At 41.4% G+C, this 18978-nt stretch overlaps 1 protein-coding gene across 1 annotated transcript in view; it reads left to right on the top strand.

Annotated features, from left to right (window-relative positions):
• LOC103184576 (solute carrier family 22 member 23) overlaps positions 1-18978 on the top strand; it is a 42011-nt gene that overhangs the window by 19893 nt on the left and 3140 nt on the right. The window contains exons 4-8 of the mRNA XM_007902670.2: positions 2764-2932; positions 3719-3846; positions 4515-4620; positions 6427-6668; positions 14254-14377. Coding sequence (XP_007900861.1) covers positions 2764-2932; positions 3719-3846; positions 4515-4620; positions 6427-6668; positions 14254-14377 — 769 coding nt within the window. The remainder of the gene's footprint in view (positions 1-2763; positions 2933-3718; positions 3847-4514; positions 4621-6426; positions 6669-14253; positions 14378-18978) is intronic.

Genomic DNA, 18978 nt, shown 5'->3' with positions numbered 1-18978 from the left:
ATTATTATTTAAGACTTGGATAAAGTGAGCAACATGAAGGATGAGAGGTGGAGTGGTTTTGGTGAATGTTGGTGCATTAGTCTACTATGCTCCACAGTGATGGTGATGGAGGCCTCCAATTCCACTCCTTCCCCGCATCAGCCTCTGTGAGCTGATACCCCCCATCCTCGTCTGGCTTCACTGGCTCCCCATTCCCCCAGAGGATAGAGTTCACAATCTTCAACCTTACTTTTAAAGCCTTCCACAGTCTTGCTCTTCCCTACCTCTGTGACCTATAATAATAATAATAATAATAATAATCCTTGCATTTGATATAGCGCTTTTCACGTCGGGAGGACGTCCCAAAGCGCTTCACAGAACACTGTAAAGTGAATTGACTGTATATTTGTGGGCGAACGCGGCAGCCAATTGCGCACAGCAATGTCCCACAAACAGTCGTAGATTGAAAATGACCAATTTATTATTGTTTTGTTTTTTGGAGGGATTATTATTAGGCGTGTGGAGTAAGGAAACTTGCCCAAGGTTTCGCCCTGACTGGAATTGAACTCAGGTCTCTCACTTGCAAAGCGAGTGCTCTAACCACTGAGCTACAGGACTCCACAAAAGCATTACTACTACCTACTAAAGCATTACCAACATCTCCACTCAGCGGGCACAGATCTGCTCCATGTCCACTGCCTCCATATCCACCATAGGCAGGCCTTCAGTCTTTCTGCTCCCACCCTCTTGACCTCCATCCCAGAGCCCCTCTGCTTCGTTCCCACCCTTGCCTCCTTCTAGGCCTATATCAAGACCTTCCTCTTTGACCAGGTTTTTGATCATCCTACTATCTCAACCCCTCTTGACTCCAATTCAGTTGCATATCTTTCACTGTCCAGTGACTTGGTATGTCCTGCTAATGTGAAAGGCCCTCTTTAAATCCAAGTAGTAGTTGTTCTTGAGTCCAACTCTGCTTGGTGTCCATTTCCAACTTTGGCAGTGTGCTCATTACAAGTGGATAATGTTATTAAGTTTGGCTCGGATTCAAGCATAATATTCCAGTCTGTAAACAATGAATTTTGGTTCATAAGTTGCGAATGAAAAGTGATCTGATTCCATGGAGAATTCAGAAATTGATTTGAAACTCTATTTTGCTTTTATCTCTGTACACACTGCCCCTATGCTGAGGCAGAATTCTAGCTGCCCTTGGATATCCATTCCTCCTAATGTGAGCCCAGATGGTCTTGTGTAATCAATCTACTGTGGGGAACATCACAGCTGAGTAGGAACCTGCCTTTCCTGACGTGTACTTTCCAGCAGAGGTCACTGAATAGCGAGCAGGGACCTTAGATTTTTTCCACTCACTGAAGCCAAATTGTAACACCGTTAGCTAAAATCACAGAACTTGCATTGTACTCTTGACTTTCTGCTTGGCATCGCTTAGGCAGTGAATTTGTCAACTCAGTCGGAGGGAGGAGGGGAGAGAGGGGCTTACAAGGTTGATTCTTTTTCTTCTGTATTCTACAGAACATAAGTTTGCCTACAAAATATGGTCACTTTACAATATAACCTGTGAAGCACTTAGCGATGTCTCAACAATGTGATAAGGCTCTATTTCAAATCAAAGATTATTATAAAACAATGTAGAATAATAATCAACCTTACAAGCCCCTCTCTCCTCCCTCCCACTGACTGAGTTGACAAAGTCACTGTCTAAGTGATGCTAAGTAGAAGATCAAGAGTTCAATTCAAGTTCTGTGATTTTAGCTAACGGTGCTTCAATTTGGCTTCAGTGAGTGGAAAAAATCTAGGGTCCCTGCTCGCTATTCAGTGACCTCTGCTGGAAAGTACAAGTCAGGAAAGGCAGGTTTCTACTCAGCTATGATGTTCCTCACAGTAGATTGATTACACAAGACCATCTGGGCTCACATTAGGAGGAATGGATAACCAAGGGCAGCTAGAACTCTGCCTGATAATACACTTCAATCCATGACTGTTTGTGGGACAGTGCTGTGCGCAATTGGCTGCTGTGTTTTGCCCACAAATATACAGTCAATTCACTTTACGGTATATTCTGTGAAGTGGTTTGAGACATCTAGAAGATGTGAAAAGCATTATATCAAATGCAAGTATTATTACTAGCCATTTGTTATATCTACTTTTGTAAAAGATGTTGAATGTCTGGGGACTAAACTCCCAAGGAAGAGACCACAATAGACAAACAACCTGTTTAGATCCCAGATTCTTTTTAGAAGGTGTTCACAAAGATGCTGTCCCAACATGATTGGGATCCAGTAGTTTTAAGATGCATTTGTCATTAGGCTGTGAATGATAGAATCCAGATCAATTGAATAAAAACTTGAAACTGATCTCCAAGAGCCAGATTGCTTCCGACTTGGAACCCCTGATCTAGGTGTCTCTCAGAATACCAGAATTTTGTATTTGTCTTTAAGATCAAATCTGACTGTTTGTTCAGTTTCACTAAAGCAGGGTTTACTTATGAGCTACTATATAATTACTATTGTGTATATACTATATTGTTGGGTGAAGAATTGGATTTGACTCTAGTCCTTTTATGAAGCATTATTTGGTTTGGGGAGGGGAAGAGAGAAAGCAATTGAGGGAGAGGGCAGAATGTAAGATTCTGAGGAAATAGTTTTTATTTATTTTATTCATTTCAACATGGTGTTTGGCTGAATAATTTAAACAAGTAATTAAATTATTGCTCACAGCTTTGTTGCAGGGAAGCCATATAATGATTGATTTCCTTTCCCCTAACAATAGGTATCGAACTATCTCTGCCTAGAAACCGATTCATGATAACCATGACAGCGAGCTTCATTACAATGGGAGGTCAGCTGCTGATGCCTGGTCTTGCTGTCTTGTGCCGAGACTGGCAGATATTGCAAGCCATCATCATTTGTCCTTTCATATTCATGTTGTCTTACTGGTGGTGAGTATGTTACTTTAACCTCAAACTATATTGTAGGAAGTCATGTAGAACAGCTATGAGTTTAGAAGTAGTCTGAGTTGGTGTGGCTCAACATATTTCAAAAGAGCACAGTCCCATTTTGTCCATTCTGTCCTCATAACTAATCTCTATTTTGGTGAATCTGCTGCCTGCCTCTAAGGCTGTTGTGCCTGCTAGAATTGCTGTACCCAAAACCAGACCTACTACTGTGAACTGACCTACAGTGACCAGTGAACCGAACACCATTGAACTCTATCTATATCTCAGCCCACTCATTTAGTCTATCCATAATCCTGAAGAAATGTTTTGCTTCCAACCTTCGTGTCATCTGTGAACTTGGATATATACCCCTCTGTCTAGGTTTGTGTGGTTCAGTACCACACCATGTTTTGCAGTCACCCACGAAGCTATTGCAGGGCAATTGTTTCAGTCTTGGAATCAGATTTCACCAGTGTTAAGCGCTCTGAGACCATACCTTGCTTGGAGGGCACTGTATAAGTGGTGGTTGTTGTTGTTCTCTTCTGCACCAGTAAAGACTAAATGTGATCCTGAACTCTGGTATGGTTCTCAAGGTAGTGAGATAAAGGAGCTATATTTCTGTGGATGGTGTATTACAATTGTTCCTTCCCTTCCTCAGCCTATCCTTCTACACTAGCTGATACTACTTTAAAATCCAAGTGGCTGGCTTTTTTGGATCTATAACATTTGTGTACAAACACCGTGTCCCTAATTGTACTATTTTCTTGTTTTTTTCCCCTCTTCCCCCAGTATTTTCCCAGAATCTCTCCGATGGCTGCTAGCCACGCACCAGCTCCACGCTGCCAAAGACGTATTTCTGGACTTTGCACATAAAAATAGAGTGCATCTGGAGGATGATATCAAGGGATTTCTTACTGGTAAGAGTGCTGACTAATAATGTGACCTCAGAAATGCTGTGAATGAGGAAATTACTCATTCCAATTAACTACTCTTAACAATGATGGGTAGTGATTTGCCAAGCGAGAGAACCTATAGTCGAACCTCACTATAATGAACCCCCTCAGGACCGGCAGTACTGGATGTTCACTATGGTAGAGTTTGGGCTTCAAAGTGATTTGAAACAATAATTGGCTTTGAAGTCTTGTCTTACATGAGATGAAAATGAAAGACAGCAATTCAGAGGTGGACACCAGACAATAGACCTTCTTCAAAGTTTTCCCCTGCTTTGTTGCAATCCCCCCCTTTGTTTTGCATCATTAACACCTCTTTAACCCATCATCCTCTGTCCTCTACCCACTTTTGTCCTTTGTCATCCTTGCCCTACCTCTCCCCTCTAAGCTAGCCCTTAAAAGCCTCTCCCTCCCAACATGCCCCAGTTCTGACGAAGGGTCTTGGACCCAAAATGTTGATTCACTTTCTTTCTCCATAGATGCTGCCTGACCTGCTGAGTGTTCCCAGCAACTTCTACTTTTGTTACCACACAATAGACCTCAGGACAAAGTATTATGCTGAATTCGTGGGAGGGGAGAGGAAAGAATCTTGTGAAAGTCATTTTAGTAAAACCTGTTTATTTGACCTTTTTTAGAACTCGATAAGGAGGAACCAGTGGCGAGACATAACAAAACCTGCATTGTGAAAATCATACATACAAGAATTTTGTGGAAGCACATCTTAGTACTTTGTGTGAATTCGTAAGTAATGAAGCTGCACATTGAGCCATTATGTTTTGCAAGTTGTGTGGACTGAAGTATCTGTGCTAAGCCTAATGATGAGGCACCATGAATTACTCTAGGCTTTCTACAGAGATGCAGGCCAGATGTTGGAGATGATGCTCATTATTGGTGTATACAGAATGTATACTATCACAAGCTCTGTAATGCTGGGTAACATGCCCGCTCTGCTTCACCCACATCACTAGGCAGAGAACAAACCCCCACACAGTGAGAAGGAATGGAGTGTGAGAGAAAGATTTCAACTGATGACCCTTTCATATTATTATCTGATCCAACTACTATTTGCACTGGCTGATGAAAGCAAATGCTCTAAAACAAATCCTCTTGAGGATTTTTCTCAAACCAAAATTCAGACTTTGGCAATAAACTATTTTGAAAATCTCTTGGTTTTGAACAGTAAGTACTGATGACTTTTTGATGAAAGAAAGCACAGATGACCTGGTTTGATGAGAGTTACTAACCTTGACTCTGGGGAAGCCAAGTTAACTCACGACTGAGGTGACCAGGTCACTGAAGCATATATAGCTTTAATGATAAAATCTTCTTTGGACAGTTTGGCTTGTTCTGCTCAAAATGTTTCCCAGACAGTCTCCTTAACTTATCTACGTACAGAAATAGTTTAAGGAACCTTGGGATATGGATGAATACTTTAAATTGCATTTAGTGTCCTCCAAAACACTTGATTGGATTACAGCCATGTAATTCATTGACAGTTATTTTATGTTCAGCACTATGGTTACAGCAGCCCTATCATTTTATGCTCTGACAGTAAAGTAATTCCCTTATATAATAATCCTATCAATCATGTAATGGTATTTTTGCCTAGCAATGACCTCACCATCGTCTCAAAGTCTTGTAAGTCACTTCTTATCTGGTTTATCTTATCTGAATGTTTTCATAAATGATTTTTGTGTAACTTTGACATTTAGTGTCCTCAAGGTGGAAAATTCAAATCTTAACCCCACCTCTTCAAATTTTACCCTCTTCTGAAAAGGATGATTTCTGTAGGGGTATGTTTGAACAGATGTTGATAGGCTATTCAAGAATGGGGTGGAGGAGAAAACTAGACATTGCGGCAGATCTGATCCAATCCTTGTCCACGCTCAACCTTGCAAGAATTACAGCAAGGATCACTAGATAACCAAAGGAATATAGATAATAATAATAATAATCCTTGCATTTGATATAGCGCTTTTCACGTCGGGAGGACGTCCCAAAGCGCTTCACAGAACACACTGTAAAGTGAATTGACTGTATATTTGTGGGCGAACGCGGCAGCCAATTGCGCACAGCAATGTCCCACAAACAGTCGTAGATTGAAAATGACCAATTTATTATTTTTGGTTTTGGAGGGATTATTATTAGGCATCAGAGTAAGGAAACTTGCCCAAGGTTTCACCCTGACCTGCCTGGAATTGAATTCAGGTCTCTTGCTTGCAAAGCGAGTGCTCTAACCACTGAGCTGCAGGACTCCAGATCATTTGTGCCAGGATGAAATCTATTGTTGCTACACAGAGACCAAGTATCAAATCTGCAGCCATTTTGAATCGGACTACTATATTTTAAATGCTTAGTTTGCAGTTGGGTATCTGTCCCATAAGGAGAGATGGAAAGGATTTTATTTTCTACATTGCTATTAATTATTGGGCCCCCTTCTGTGTGTGGGGGAAGGACTAAAGTATGGTGAACATTTGCTATGCACAACACTTAATTCTGTACACTTTGTGAATGTTGTGTTACTAATTTCTCCTTTTCCTTTTGAAGCCTGACTGGATTTGGGATCCACTACTGTTTTGTGAAGAGTATGATGGATCACAAAATGGATGGATCAAGTTACAACTTCCTGCAAAATTTCTATGCTGAGTACTACATCATGGAAGTGATTGGAATTCTATCCTGTGCGGCCATGTGTGGTCTTGTAAGCCTGATGGGGCGAAGGGGCACCCTATTGCTCTTCACCATCATCACTGCACTCGCTTCCCTCCTCCAACTAGGCCTCATAAACTGTAAGTCCTGTTCCTCTGCCTAAACAGCTATTCTCTTTGAGCTTTGAAGAGTGGGTTCTGTTATGTGTTGTGTCAATCTCGCTAAGTTAATAGATTAAAGGAGGAGAATGTGAGGGAATGGAACGGAAGTTATGTCTTAGCCCTCTTTTCAAACTATTCACAATCAAACTCAATGGGTTATGTTTAAGTATTATTGAGCAGTACAGATTAATTAAGGCTATGTTGGGGGGAACCTTGTTTAGACATTGTATTTTTTTTATCTCACAGTAGTTTTGTTCACAACTCTGGAATGCTACCCTGCGTGAGAGCTATATAAATGCAAGTCGTTGTTGGTGGTTGTTTTCCAATAGACGTGGTACCAAATGCAAATGGATTTTTAATAGAAGCATTAATCACAATCTATTATGAGTGATCTGTGGCCTCTTTTTATTCAACATTTATTCACTGAGTATTCCATTTCTGGCAGACTTGTTGAATGCCCAAATATCAAATTGCTCTTTTGTGTTTAAATATACATCTGTTGTGCTTTTTTAAACAAAAGTACAAAATTCAGCAACTTTGTAGTTAAGGTTTCACTAGTTTTATTTGAAACTAGTTTAGTGTATGTTGAAGGCCTGGAGTTGAGGGCGCTGCCTGTGGCTCCTTCGAAGCAAAGCAGTTCGTTGACTTGCTGTTTAGCTCATCTATCCAGTTTTCAAGCTGATCTGTTCCAAGTTTTTGTTATCCAAGAGAAAAATCTGATTCCTATAGTTTTTTTTAAAAACATTAGCATTTTAAGGAACAAGAATAGGACTCTGCTTTAATCCAACCTATTTCTCGATCCTTCTTGAGGAATATGGAATGCCCAAGCAGAGCAGCTAGAGTTGAGTGTGATAATAGTGGACTGGACTACACTCCAACCAGAAATCTGAGTTAGAGAGAAAGCTAATTTACAGAAATCTTTCTTCTGACATATCACATCATGATCTTCAGTTAAAGGCCCTTCAGCCCATTTGATTTCATCCTTTGCAGCATATCAACCATTTATTATAGAATCAAACAGTTTAAGTGAGTCCAGTGACCTGGCCTCGACCATCCAAAACAAAATTTAGCCGTTCAATCCATGACGGTTTGTGGGACGCTGCAGGGCACAGTTGGCCCACTTTTCATCCACAAAATAGTCAATCCACGTTATAATCTATTCTGTGAAGCAATTTGAGATATTTCAACAATGTTATAAGGTGCTATATCAAATGTTTTTATTATCCTTCTTGGTAACCTGGCCCAGCCTTCAAGTTACCCTCTAAATATTTCCTTGTTTGTTTTAAAATAGTATTTCACAACCCTGAACTTAAAGTTCGTATCCTACTGTCTCAGCATATGTGAAAGTGTTGTTCTGGGCTGTTCACTTATTCCATTTACAATGTAAAGTCCTCCTGTTTGAGATGTTTTTTCAAGGCTGATCTTATCTGATTAGCGATATAAGCTCAAACTGCATCACAGGAGATCATCCTAATTGCTCCCTGTACTGCTACTGAGGCCTAGACAGTCCCCTTATGTCACAGCAACCAAGAACTGTATGCATCAGTCCAGGTGCAGCCTGATATGCACTGTGCAGCTTGATCACGACTTCTGGCAATCTGAACTCTTAATCATTTGGCAACATAACCCAACATCCTGTTTGCTTTGCTTACTGCTCCTTCACATGTACAACACATCAGGTGTTTGTTTTGGCCCAAATTAATTGCCATCTACTTGTTTCTATGGTAATCTGTTGAGCACACTATAGAGCAGTATTAGTTTGCTGGGGCTTTTATGTGAAAATCTTTGAATTTTAGGGCACCTGAAACATACTCTTAATTAGTGTCTGCCTGTGTCCTTGAATAGTTGAGTGGCGCTGAATGCTGTGCCAGACTCCCAAAGGAGACTCTACACTATTCTCCATGACTAATAAGGTGCTTCCTGGAACACGGCTCTACAACCAGCAGCCCATCACCTGCACGCTGTAAACTCACCCACGTGGCCATAAAGTCAAACAAATCATGGCTTCTTTTCCCATCGCCCAAGCTATTCTCTTTCCTTTACTTTGTCCCTTTTACACCCACACTTTATTTTCAGGGAATGTACTGCCTGTGGCTGACAGGGTAGCTGCTATTGTCTCTTGCACCAGGCTCTGCAACCTGTTGATGCTAACCTCACCTGGCTCCCAGTATTTTTGTGAATTGACTGCCAAGATCTTCATTCATACCTTCAATGTCTCACTATTTCTGCAGTCTCCTCCAGCTCTGTTATCCTACCTTGACTTCCTTTCTTCTGACTGGTCTATTATTTATTCCTCACCTCCCCACCCACACTGTGCTAAGCCCCCAGCCATTCTCCAAGCCTCTCCTAAAATCACTTAGCAGTGTTTTCTTTCCCATCTTCAAAACCTCTCCTATGCATCATGTCTGTTCATGTGTCAGTTTGGCTCAGTGGTAGCACTCTCAGCTTTGAGTCAGAAGGTTGTGGGTTCAAGCTCCACGTTGGGACTTAAACTGTGTGATTCCATGCTGACCCTCCAAGGCTGTTCTGGGAGTGCGTTTCATTGTTTGAGGTGCCGTTCTTTGGATGAAACGTTAAACCGAGATCCTGTCTGCCAGTTCAGGTGGACGTTAAAGATCCCATGGCACTCTTCGAAAAGAGGAGGGAGTTTCTCCCAGTGTCATGGCCAACAATCTCATGAGTCACAATTGCTTTTGTGGAACATTGCTGTGTGTAACTGTTACTGCTTTTGTCCACAAATTACACAAGCAATCCACTTGACAGTATATCCTGTGTAGTGCTTTGTGACATCTCAATGACATGATAAGGTGCTATATCAAATGCAAGGATTATCTTTTAGACCATGTCTTTGGTTAATGCCCTTAAATTTCCCCCCTCCCTTACTACTTGGGATTTCTCAGTCTTAAGTTTTTTTTATCTTAACATTTTTTTGTTATTTATGCTTCTCTTACAGTATCAAACCAGTACAAAAAAAGAGACGCAACACGTTATTCTCCAGTTTTAGTACGCTCCCTATAAGACCGTCTGGAAACTCCCCTGTTTGCACTACATACGTGTGTGCACCTGCACACAGACTAATAAGGTGCACTTACTGAGTTTGGATGGTGCCCTGATGTGCACTATACACATGCACGTTTACACAGTAACGCAACCAGAAACATCACAGACGCAAAAACATACACTAAACAACCCAAACCACCCCTATCACCACGGTGATCCTAAAGGGGTTCGATTCCCTTTATCTACAGGGATACATGAGTGGGCTAGTCCTGGCTCTACCTTTTACAGGACGGTGAGCCTTTACCTCATTCCCTGCCGCTCCCCCTTTTATGTCAATCGTTTGAAGTACTGCATTCATCCTTAATAAAAGGTGCTGTGCAACTGGCTGCTTTCCATGCTTTTGTATCTAAGCCTCTATGTTGCCCTTTTTACTTACATTGGCCATATTGCACTGGCTGCCATATCCATTCTGTAGAATAGTTATATTTTTGAATTGTCTCCCACAAATCACATTGTGTACAATTTGCATATCTAGTTTTTATTGTGAAGTACTCATTGCAGCAGGTTTTTTTAATATACAAGATGTATATTAGGTGAAAATTCTGCTTTTTAATTTGCATTAAAAGGATTTTATCAAATGGCACACACAATCCTTGGGCATTTATTATTGCATAGTAAGAAATTTTAAAACATACAGCAGTGTACCATGGGATGTTTTTTGGCTTCGATTTTCCAAAAGCAAATGGGAATTGCATCTTCACACAGCAATAGTTTTCATTTAACAAATAATGTTTTGGAAAAGTAGAGTTTCAAGCTGAAGTAACTTCTCTACAAGTTAGTTTGAGAGCTTTAAGCTAGTTATTTTAGTAGGAGTGTCCTGAAGCTCTTTAGGCAAATGAGGTGGTTTGTTGAGAGCAGATCTCCCAGTATGCCTGCATTTCTTCAGCAATACCAGTGCTTTTCCCCTGACCTGTAGAATTTTTATTGTGTGATTGTTAACTCTTTGTTTGCTCCTCAGGCATTGACTCATATTATCCCAAAGGATAGGTTTTTTTGGGGTGTTCAGCTGCCCTGTTGTTCATCAGTTTGTGGCAGGCATTAGCCTGCCCAGCTGTGATATTATTTTCCGAGCTGCCATTTCTCCTCTGCTTTTTACTGGATTTTGGACGTGTTGTGGTGCACCCACATAGCATGGTTACCTGTGACCATCTTGTCACGTTAATGATCCTTGTGTATTTCTGGCTTGTGTATAGTCGGGATATGAATCTCAAGAACGCACTGTACTCTTATGGGCCAGTGTTCTGGATTTCAGTTTGTAGAGCAAAGACTGAAAAGCACTCAAATTCATTGCTTATAATCACAATCCTGATTCTGGCGAGTGAGCTGAATATGCATGGTCAGCAATATTAATCCAAAGTTATGGTCCTCAAATACTAGTGTGGTGCTTGAAAATAACAGATTAATCACAGTTAACATTGTCAGTCACATTTTTGGTTCGTTTTTGTCTTGTTAAATCCATATTAGTATTGGTGGGGAAAAGGGAGGTTGTGCATTGCCTAGATGTGATTGGTTAGCTAGTGATCTTTGAACGTGAATACAATTTGCCTGTATACAACTTCATTTAAAAAAAAACTTCCATGAATACTGCGTTTCTCTGCATTACTTATTGTCAGCCCCAGAGTGATGAAGAGAAAAACATGCAGGTCTGCCATCTCAACCCACAACATGTATTTATTAGGGCACTCGCTTGCAAGCGAAAGGACCTGGGTTCAATTCCCGGACAGGGCGAAACCTTAGGCAAGTTTCCTTACTCCACACACCGGTTTAGCTAGTAGCACGGGAGAGTTAAAGGAACTTTCATCCACTGTTCTCCCCACTAGCCTGGAGTAATAAGTGAAGTTTAGTGCCCCTGCCCTAACTTCACACAGATTGGACATTGAATCTTCTGCTCAGTTTCACTTTGAGACAGTGACGTTTGCCATTGCAATATTCAGCAGGGTGTGTATGCAAATGATGTGCACTGTACCTGTAGGAATTGTAAGAACTTATTTTTCCGTTTATAAAAAAAACTCTCTGGCCTTGCACTTTTCATATGCTTGAGATCAGTTTTAGTAAACTGGGTATGGGTCTACATTAACATTTTTGTACCCTGGAATCAGGAGTCACGCATTCTTCCCCCCCCCCCCACACACTTCGCCATCCTTTAGGACATCTTTCTGACATGAAAGGTGCAATACCAAATGTAAGGGTCATTATTTGAGATGGCAACTGATCAAGGTGTTTAAGATTATAAACTGCTGTATAAATACAATTTGTTATTTTCACTTGTTAGGTGCAAAACAATATATAAAATGGGCAATAATAATAAACCTTGCATTTAATATAACAGCTTATGTTGTTGAGTCGTCTCAAAGTGCTTCACAGAATGTAAAGAGAATTGACAGGTTATTTTGTGGGTGAAAGAAAGTAACTGATATGAAAGGGAGTTTAGCAGGAACTTTTTTTCACATGGGTTGATCTGAATATGGAACTCGCTGCCAAAAGCTGTGGTTGAAGCAAATTAAATCAATGTGTTTAAGAGGAAATGTAATACAAGCATGAGGGATAAGGGAATAAAACACAGGAAGAGGGATTAGGAAGGGTATGAAAGTGAAATATGTATATTTGGCCAATCCTTAGTCATTCATATCCTATGTTTTTATTACTAGAAATAGTGTTGCATATCTCTTGCCTCCCTCTGGATATCTGTTCACTTTGACTTTCCCTCATTAAAATAGAATAAATGTAAATATTTTTTACAAATGCATTGCTCTGATTTTCCTCTCCCATCCCAAATTGTTACACATTGCGAATGTGGTGATGATCCAACTTGTGCCATGAAAGATCTGCTTTCTATGAGCTTCAGATAAACATAGAACACACATAACTCTGGTTTGGCCTTGCCCCAAGAGGGGGTTGTAGGTGCAAGGAATGCTGACTGACTTTCAGTCAGTCTCTTGGATCATTTCTTCTATGTGGGAGATATCTGCTCTGCAGGCCTCTTTTGTAGAACACTGCTGTGTGCCATGTTCACCCACAACACACAGTCACTCCACTTTGCAGTGAATTTCCTACAGTTGAATGTGAACAAGACTGAGGCCCACCTGATTGGCTGATGCCAGTGCCTCTGCACCTCAGGCTCTGGCACCATCAACCTCAACGGTTGCACACTTCAACTCACCACGCCAGTCAGGAACCTAAGTGTCTTGTTCGACAACTGTCTTCTTCCCCACATCCAAGCCAAACCTCTGCCTTCCCTCACCTCCGTAACATCGCCCGACTCTGCCACTACCTCACCCCACAGGCCGCTGAAACTCTTGTTCATGCCTTCATCATCTCCAGACTTGACTAATGCAAATGCCCTGCTTGTCGGCCTTCCCAACTCCTCCTTCCACAGGCTGCAGATAATCCAGAACTCTGCAGCCCATGACCTCTCCCGCACCAAACTGTGACCCCATCTCCCGCATTCTCGCCTAACACCATTGGCTCCCTATCCTTCAGCGGATCCTGGTCCTAACCCCCTACCAACCCGCCCGCTCTCTCCACTCAGCCAGCTCTGGCCTGCTCCACATCCCCTGACCCACCGCCCCACCATTGGTGGGAGAGCCTTCAGCCACTCTGCCCCCAACCTCTGGAATTCTATCCCCCAATCACTCTGCCTCGCCCCCTCCTTAGCCTCCTTCAAGTCTCGCCTCAAAACCCTCCTCTTTGACCATGCCATCGGCCACCCCCTTCCCCTTCCTTCTCCCTCCCTGACCCCAGTTGGGGTCTGAAATGCAGTGCTCTGTCCAGCGTCTTGGGATGTCTTCCCAATGCTATACAAATGTAATCTTGTTGTTTTGAATCCTGTGAAGTTCTTTGGGATATTCTTCTGACATGAAAGTCGCTATTCTTGCTTGGCTCCCCATTCCAGTGGATCAAGTTCAAGAACCTTGTTTTCACCTTTAACTCTCACCATAGTTGCCCCACCCTACCACTACAACTACCAAACACCCCGTCGACCCGGCTGTTCCCTTCATTTAGTGAGCATCTCTCTGTGCCCTGCTTCTCCCTCCCACCATCTTCGGGCAGGCTTTCAGCCTTTCTGCTCCTACTCTGTGTAACTCCATCCCAAAGTCCTTCCAACTCACTCACCTTGTTGAAGGTCCACCTCGAGACCTACTTCTTTGGCTGCATGTTCATCTTTCCCCAGCTCGGGTGCCCAGCCAGTAATGTTCAGTGCTTTGGGATGTCTTCCTGATGTGAGGGTAATCATATAAATGTAAAATTGTGTTTTATTCTGTGAGCCCATGATTTTAATGCTTGTTTATGGCATTGGAGGAGGAAGATGTATGGAAACCACTTAAAGTCAGCTGGTGGTTTTATGGTTGAATTTTATAAAGGCTACAATTGTTGTGCTTGTAAACATTTAAGAATTGATTACATTTCTTAAACCTACATAATCCAGTGGCAGCAGGATTTATATTTAAAAAAAGTGACTTTTTTTCATCTGCTAACATCCAACCCTTAATGTTCACTCCTGCAGATATGAGCAAGAGCCTACAGGACCCATTTTCTGTCACATTTTCTATTGTGGGTATGTTTGCTTCCCATGCGGTGGGAAATCTGAGCATCTTCTTCTGTGCTGAGCTCACCCCGACTGTGATCAGGTAAGACTCCTCAATGTTTGTTGCATGCCTCATTGCCCAGTCTTTGTTCTGTATTGATTGGATCAATGAAAATTTTGCTGTTGTGTTTTTAAGGTTTGAACTGCATTGCAGCCTGTAAAGAGAAAGTGTGCCCTTGAGTTTTGGGGACTTAATGGTGCAGTGGGTAAAAGCACTATCTTTAGGTCAAAGCATTGCTGATAAAGATCAGATACCATATCGAGTGAAAGGCGCTAATATGTGTATTGTATTCTACAAGTATCTGAAATGTGACCCAAATGTCTTTTTATTGACCGACCCTGTAGTTTAATTTGTCACTCTAACTCAGTTGGTAGCACTCCATCCACAGTCAGAAGGTTGTGTGTTCAAGACCTTTGACTTTGAATTCACAATCTTGGCTGACATTCTAATGCAGCACTGGGGGTGTGTTGCAATGTTGGATGTGCCGGTCTTCGGATGAGATGTTAAATCAAGGTTAGGATGACCTGTTCAGGTGGATGTTAAGGAACCTATGGCACTACTTAAAGAGAAGAATGTTTCTCTTGGTACCCTGACCAACAATCCCTCAAATAAAATTGGTCATTCACTTCATAGCTCTTTGTCAGATGTTGCTGTGTGGAAATTGCCTGCTGTTTCCCTACAAATACACTGCCACTACAGTACATTGTCTAGATGTTTTAAGACATCTCGACAATGTAATAAGGTGCTATCACATTGGCGCTACCAAATGCAAGGATTATATTGATTTTGTGTATCTTGCAATTTGTTCAAAGAATGTTTTGGAGCTTTGGTAATATGAGTGACTCTGATTGTATTGCACATGTAACTCAGCACCTGATATGAAGCTTCTGCACATCTCTTTGTTTTTGCATGACTTGGGTGGAGTCTGTAGCTCAGCAGTTAGAGCACTCGCCTCACAAGCGAGAGACTTGGGTTCGATTCCTGGCAGGGCAAAACATTGGGCAAGTTTCCGTACTGTGTTTACCCAGCAGTAAGTAGGAACCTCATTGTTAATTGATTGGCAGTTGATTTTCCGGAGTAATAATTCCTTCAAAAAAAAATTGGTCACTCAATCCACGACTGTTTGTGGGGCATTGCTGTGTGCAATTGGTGATTCATGTTACAATATATTCTGTGATAAGGGCCTATATCAAATACAACTATTATTATTGCAACAACCTTCTGCTTTACAGATAATGCTTTACTGCAGATAATGAGTTCCAGCTGTTGAGATTTTGTTCTGCCTCCCTTTCCCACATTTCCCCAAATGGCATTCAAATAAGAAAATGCAACAATAGAAATATGCAGCTGCATTAAAAAAAGACAGGCAGAAAATGCTGTACTACCAAAGGTGAGGCTTATTAGCGTCTGAACTACAATTCTTTTGAGACATCTTTTGGATAATGCTGCTTCATCACATGTTGAAATTCAACCTTCTATAGAGGGTTGATGCAGCATTTTTTTAGGACATTGTCCTTTCGTCATCTGGAAATGGATATGAATCGAACCCAGATTGATGGGCGAAAGCCTTCTTTTCCAGTAAAGGATCCCAAATGAAATTATTTTGATCAATTTCTACTGGACATGAGCCTGTAATACAAAATTCTAGAACTTGATCTGCTAATAATACTTGCGTTGGGTATAACGCCTTTCACATCGGGAGGACATCCCAAAGCACTTCACAGGATATACTGTGAAGTGACTGTTAATTTCCGCCTCTGACCCAGGCTAGACCTTTAATATGGATTAGTCAATTTTGCAACCCTGAAAGCCAAAACCCTAATGGGTACAGTGGTCCTAGTTGGACAAGCAGCAGGAAAGCTTACCAGACAGTGCTCAATAGCAAGCTACGCAGTTTTAGCTGGTTAATCCAGCAGTATTCCAACGCACACTCTGGGGTCCCCAGGCTTTGGCTCTTGCCTTGTACTTTCCAGAATTAGGGAAGCAGGATGCTTCCCTCCGGGGAGGGAGAGCTCATTCCTCCAACAATCTATCTCTGAGATTTCCATGTGTAGGTGGGATGCATGGAAATCTCAGCATGGTTTAGATACTCAAGTATGGTGATGGGTTTCCATATGCGTCAGACTCCCGGCTAACCCCACAAAAATTGCAGCACAGAATTCAACCATTTGATTCAGTCTGTATCTTTTCTCCATTTGGTCTAATCCCATTCTCTTAATTACTTTTAATCCGTGTCTGTTGGTTTCCTCTCTTTTATTAAAAGAAAGAATTTATGGACTCCCCCCCCCCCCCCCCCCAAAAACAACAAGATTACATTTGTATAGCGCCTTTCACGTCAGGAGGATGTCCCAACAATAGTGTACAGCAGAGAATCTATCTACGTTTAGAATATTATTCATTCTAAGCTTCCTGAATAATTTTTTGAACCTTTTTAATATTGCCCTTTCATTTCAATCTCCTAAACTCTGCAAACACAGGATTGCTTCTTTTCCTGGTGGATCTGCCCTATCATTGATGGGCAACTTTTTAGCCATTCTTCCCCAGCTTTCTGGAACTCCATCTCGGAATCCCTCCAACTCATTCTCTTTCCACTTTTAAATTCTGCCTCGAGCCCTATCTCATTGAATATGCTTTGCATCATCTTTTTCTTCCCCTCACCCCACCTCAAGCACTACATCAGCTGTGTAAAGCACTTAAAGACATCTTTTCAACATGAAAGGTGCTGCAGAAAAGTAAATTTATATTGACTGACCGGTAGATATTATTTATCCTAATCAGCTATTCAATCACTTCTTAACTTCTTCGGCTCCAGTGGAGAATCCTAATTTCTCAAATCTCCCTTGTAACTAAAGCCCCTCACCTCTGGGAACCTTGCAATGTTCTAACTTGACTGGTCACTTAAGTAGAGAAGAAAACATTTCATTTACCCAGCAATGATGTTCCTCCTTTGTTTAGTATAAGAAAAAAGAACACTTTTTTTCCCAGTCAACAAGATGAGGGACCTGATCACAGGCCCTCACAAGACTAATGAGGGTCCCGCTAATGCCCCTCTGTAATGGCCACCATGACTGTGAATCTATCAGTGATTCGTATTTTGTTTCCATGAAGCAATGCCAACACTGCACTTGACATCTCCTCAGGTTGGCATCATTCATAAAAGATCATAATGTGGGCATGTACAGCTTTGTGAATTACAGGCACCAAATTGTGTGTTTTGGCTCAGAAGGTAGCATTCTTGCCTCTGAGTCAAAAGGCTGTAGGTTCATATCCCATGTCGGGACTTGAACTCATAGTCCAAGATTAAACTCCAATGCAACCCTGTAGATGTGTTGCATTGTTAGAGATTCTGTCCTTCGATTGAGACATTAAAGCGAGGTCCTGTCTACCTGTTCAGGTGGATGCTAAAGATCCTATGGCACTATTTGAAAAGAGAAGGGAGCTTCTCCTGGTGTCCTTGCCAATATATCCCCCCCACCCCAAAAAAAATTGGACACTCATTCCATGGCTGTTTGTGGGACTGTGCTGCCATATTTGCTTACAAATACAAAGTCACTCATTTGCACAGTAAATCCCATGAAGCACTTTGAGACATCTTGGCTTGATAAGGCACCATATCAAATGCAAGGATTATTATAAAATTGCATTACTAGCAGCAATTGACTTTCTCTTTATGGCACATGAGCAAAAGCTAATAAGGATCCATTTGTTTCATTTGATTTAAGCTAAGCAATGGTACTGAACCTCAAGTTGTATGATTGTTTATTTTGTTAACTGACATATTGGTAAATTAGCATTCTATTATCCTATAAAATAGTGAAAATGAGACTAATGACATGTATGCATTAAATTTAAAGTTTGGCAATTGCTGAGAATGGAAAGTCTGAACAGTGTCATCAATCTATTGCACATGAGTGCAGCTTCCTCAATACCTGGCACATTTTCAAGTCAACATTTTGTTGGAAGACACCCAAGATGTTCAGATATCATTTCTCTCTGGTGGTATGCATGGCAGCTGCTCATTTATTTGGGTGTATTTACTTACAGTGACTGTGCAGTATTTACAGCCAGTGCAGATATGAAGTGTGTGCATCACATTGTTTTCAGAAACTGGGGTGTAAATTTACCCATTTGAGCCATCAGAATCAATGTGGGTGACTTTAATCTAGATTTGGACTTGCATTTTTTTCCTTTTGTACACCAGTACATTTCAAACATTTTAACTGGAGGAAAACAACATAGATGGAAAGTAATTGAAGATGTTTTTTAAAAAAATGCAGCGAGACATAGATAGGTTAGGTAATTGGGCAGGTAGGTGGTAGATGAAGTATAGTGTAGGGAAGTGCAAAGTCATCCACCTAGGTAGCAAAAACAGTAGAGCGGGTTATTTTTTAGAAGGGGAGAGATTGGAATGTGTTAGCGTCCAGAGGGACTTGGGTGTCCTTGTACACCAATCACAGAAAGTTAGTCTGCAGGTGCAGGAAACAATTAGGAAGGCGAACGGTATGTTAGCATTCATTATGAAAGGATTAGAGTAAGAGAGTAGGGAAGTCTTGCTGCAACTGTATAGGGCTCTGGTGAGACCACACATGGAATACTGTGTGCAGTTTTGGTCTCCTTATTTAAGGAAGGATGTACTTGCCTTG

The sequence above is a fragment of the Callorhinchus milii genome, unplaced genomic scaffold (genome assembly GCF_018977255.1).
Source record: "Callorhinchus milii isolate IMCB2004 unplaced genomic scaffold, IMCB_Cmil_1.0 Scaffold2, whole genome shotgun sequence".
NCBI classification, from domain to species: domain Eukaryota; kingdom Metazoa; phylum Chordata; class Chondrichthyes; order Chimaeriformes; family Callorhinchidae; genus Callorhinchus; species Callorhinchus milii.
Note: the sequence above shows the minus strand (reverse complement) of the source record. Positions and strands in the feature narration are given on the sequence as shown.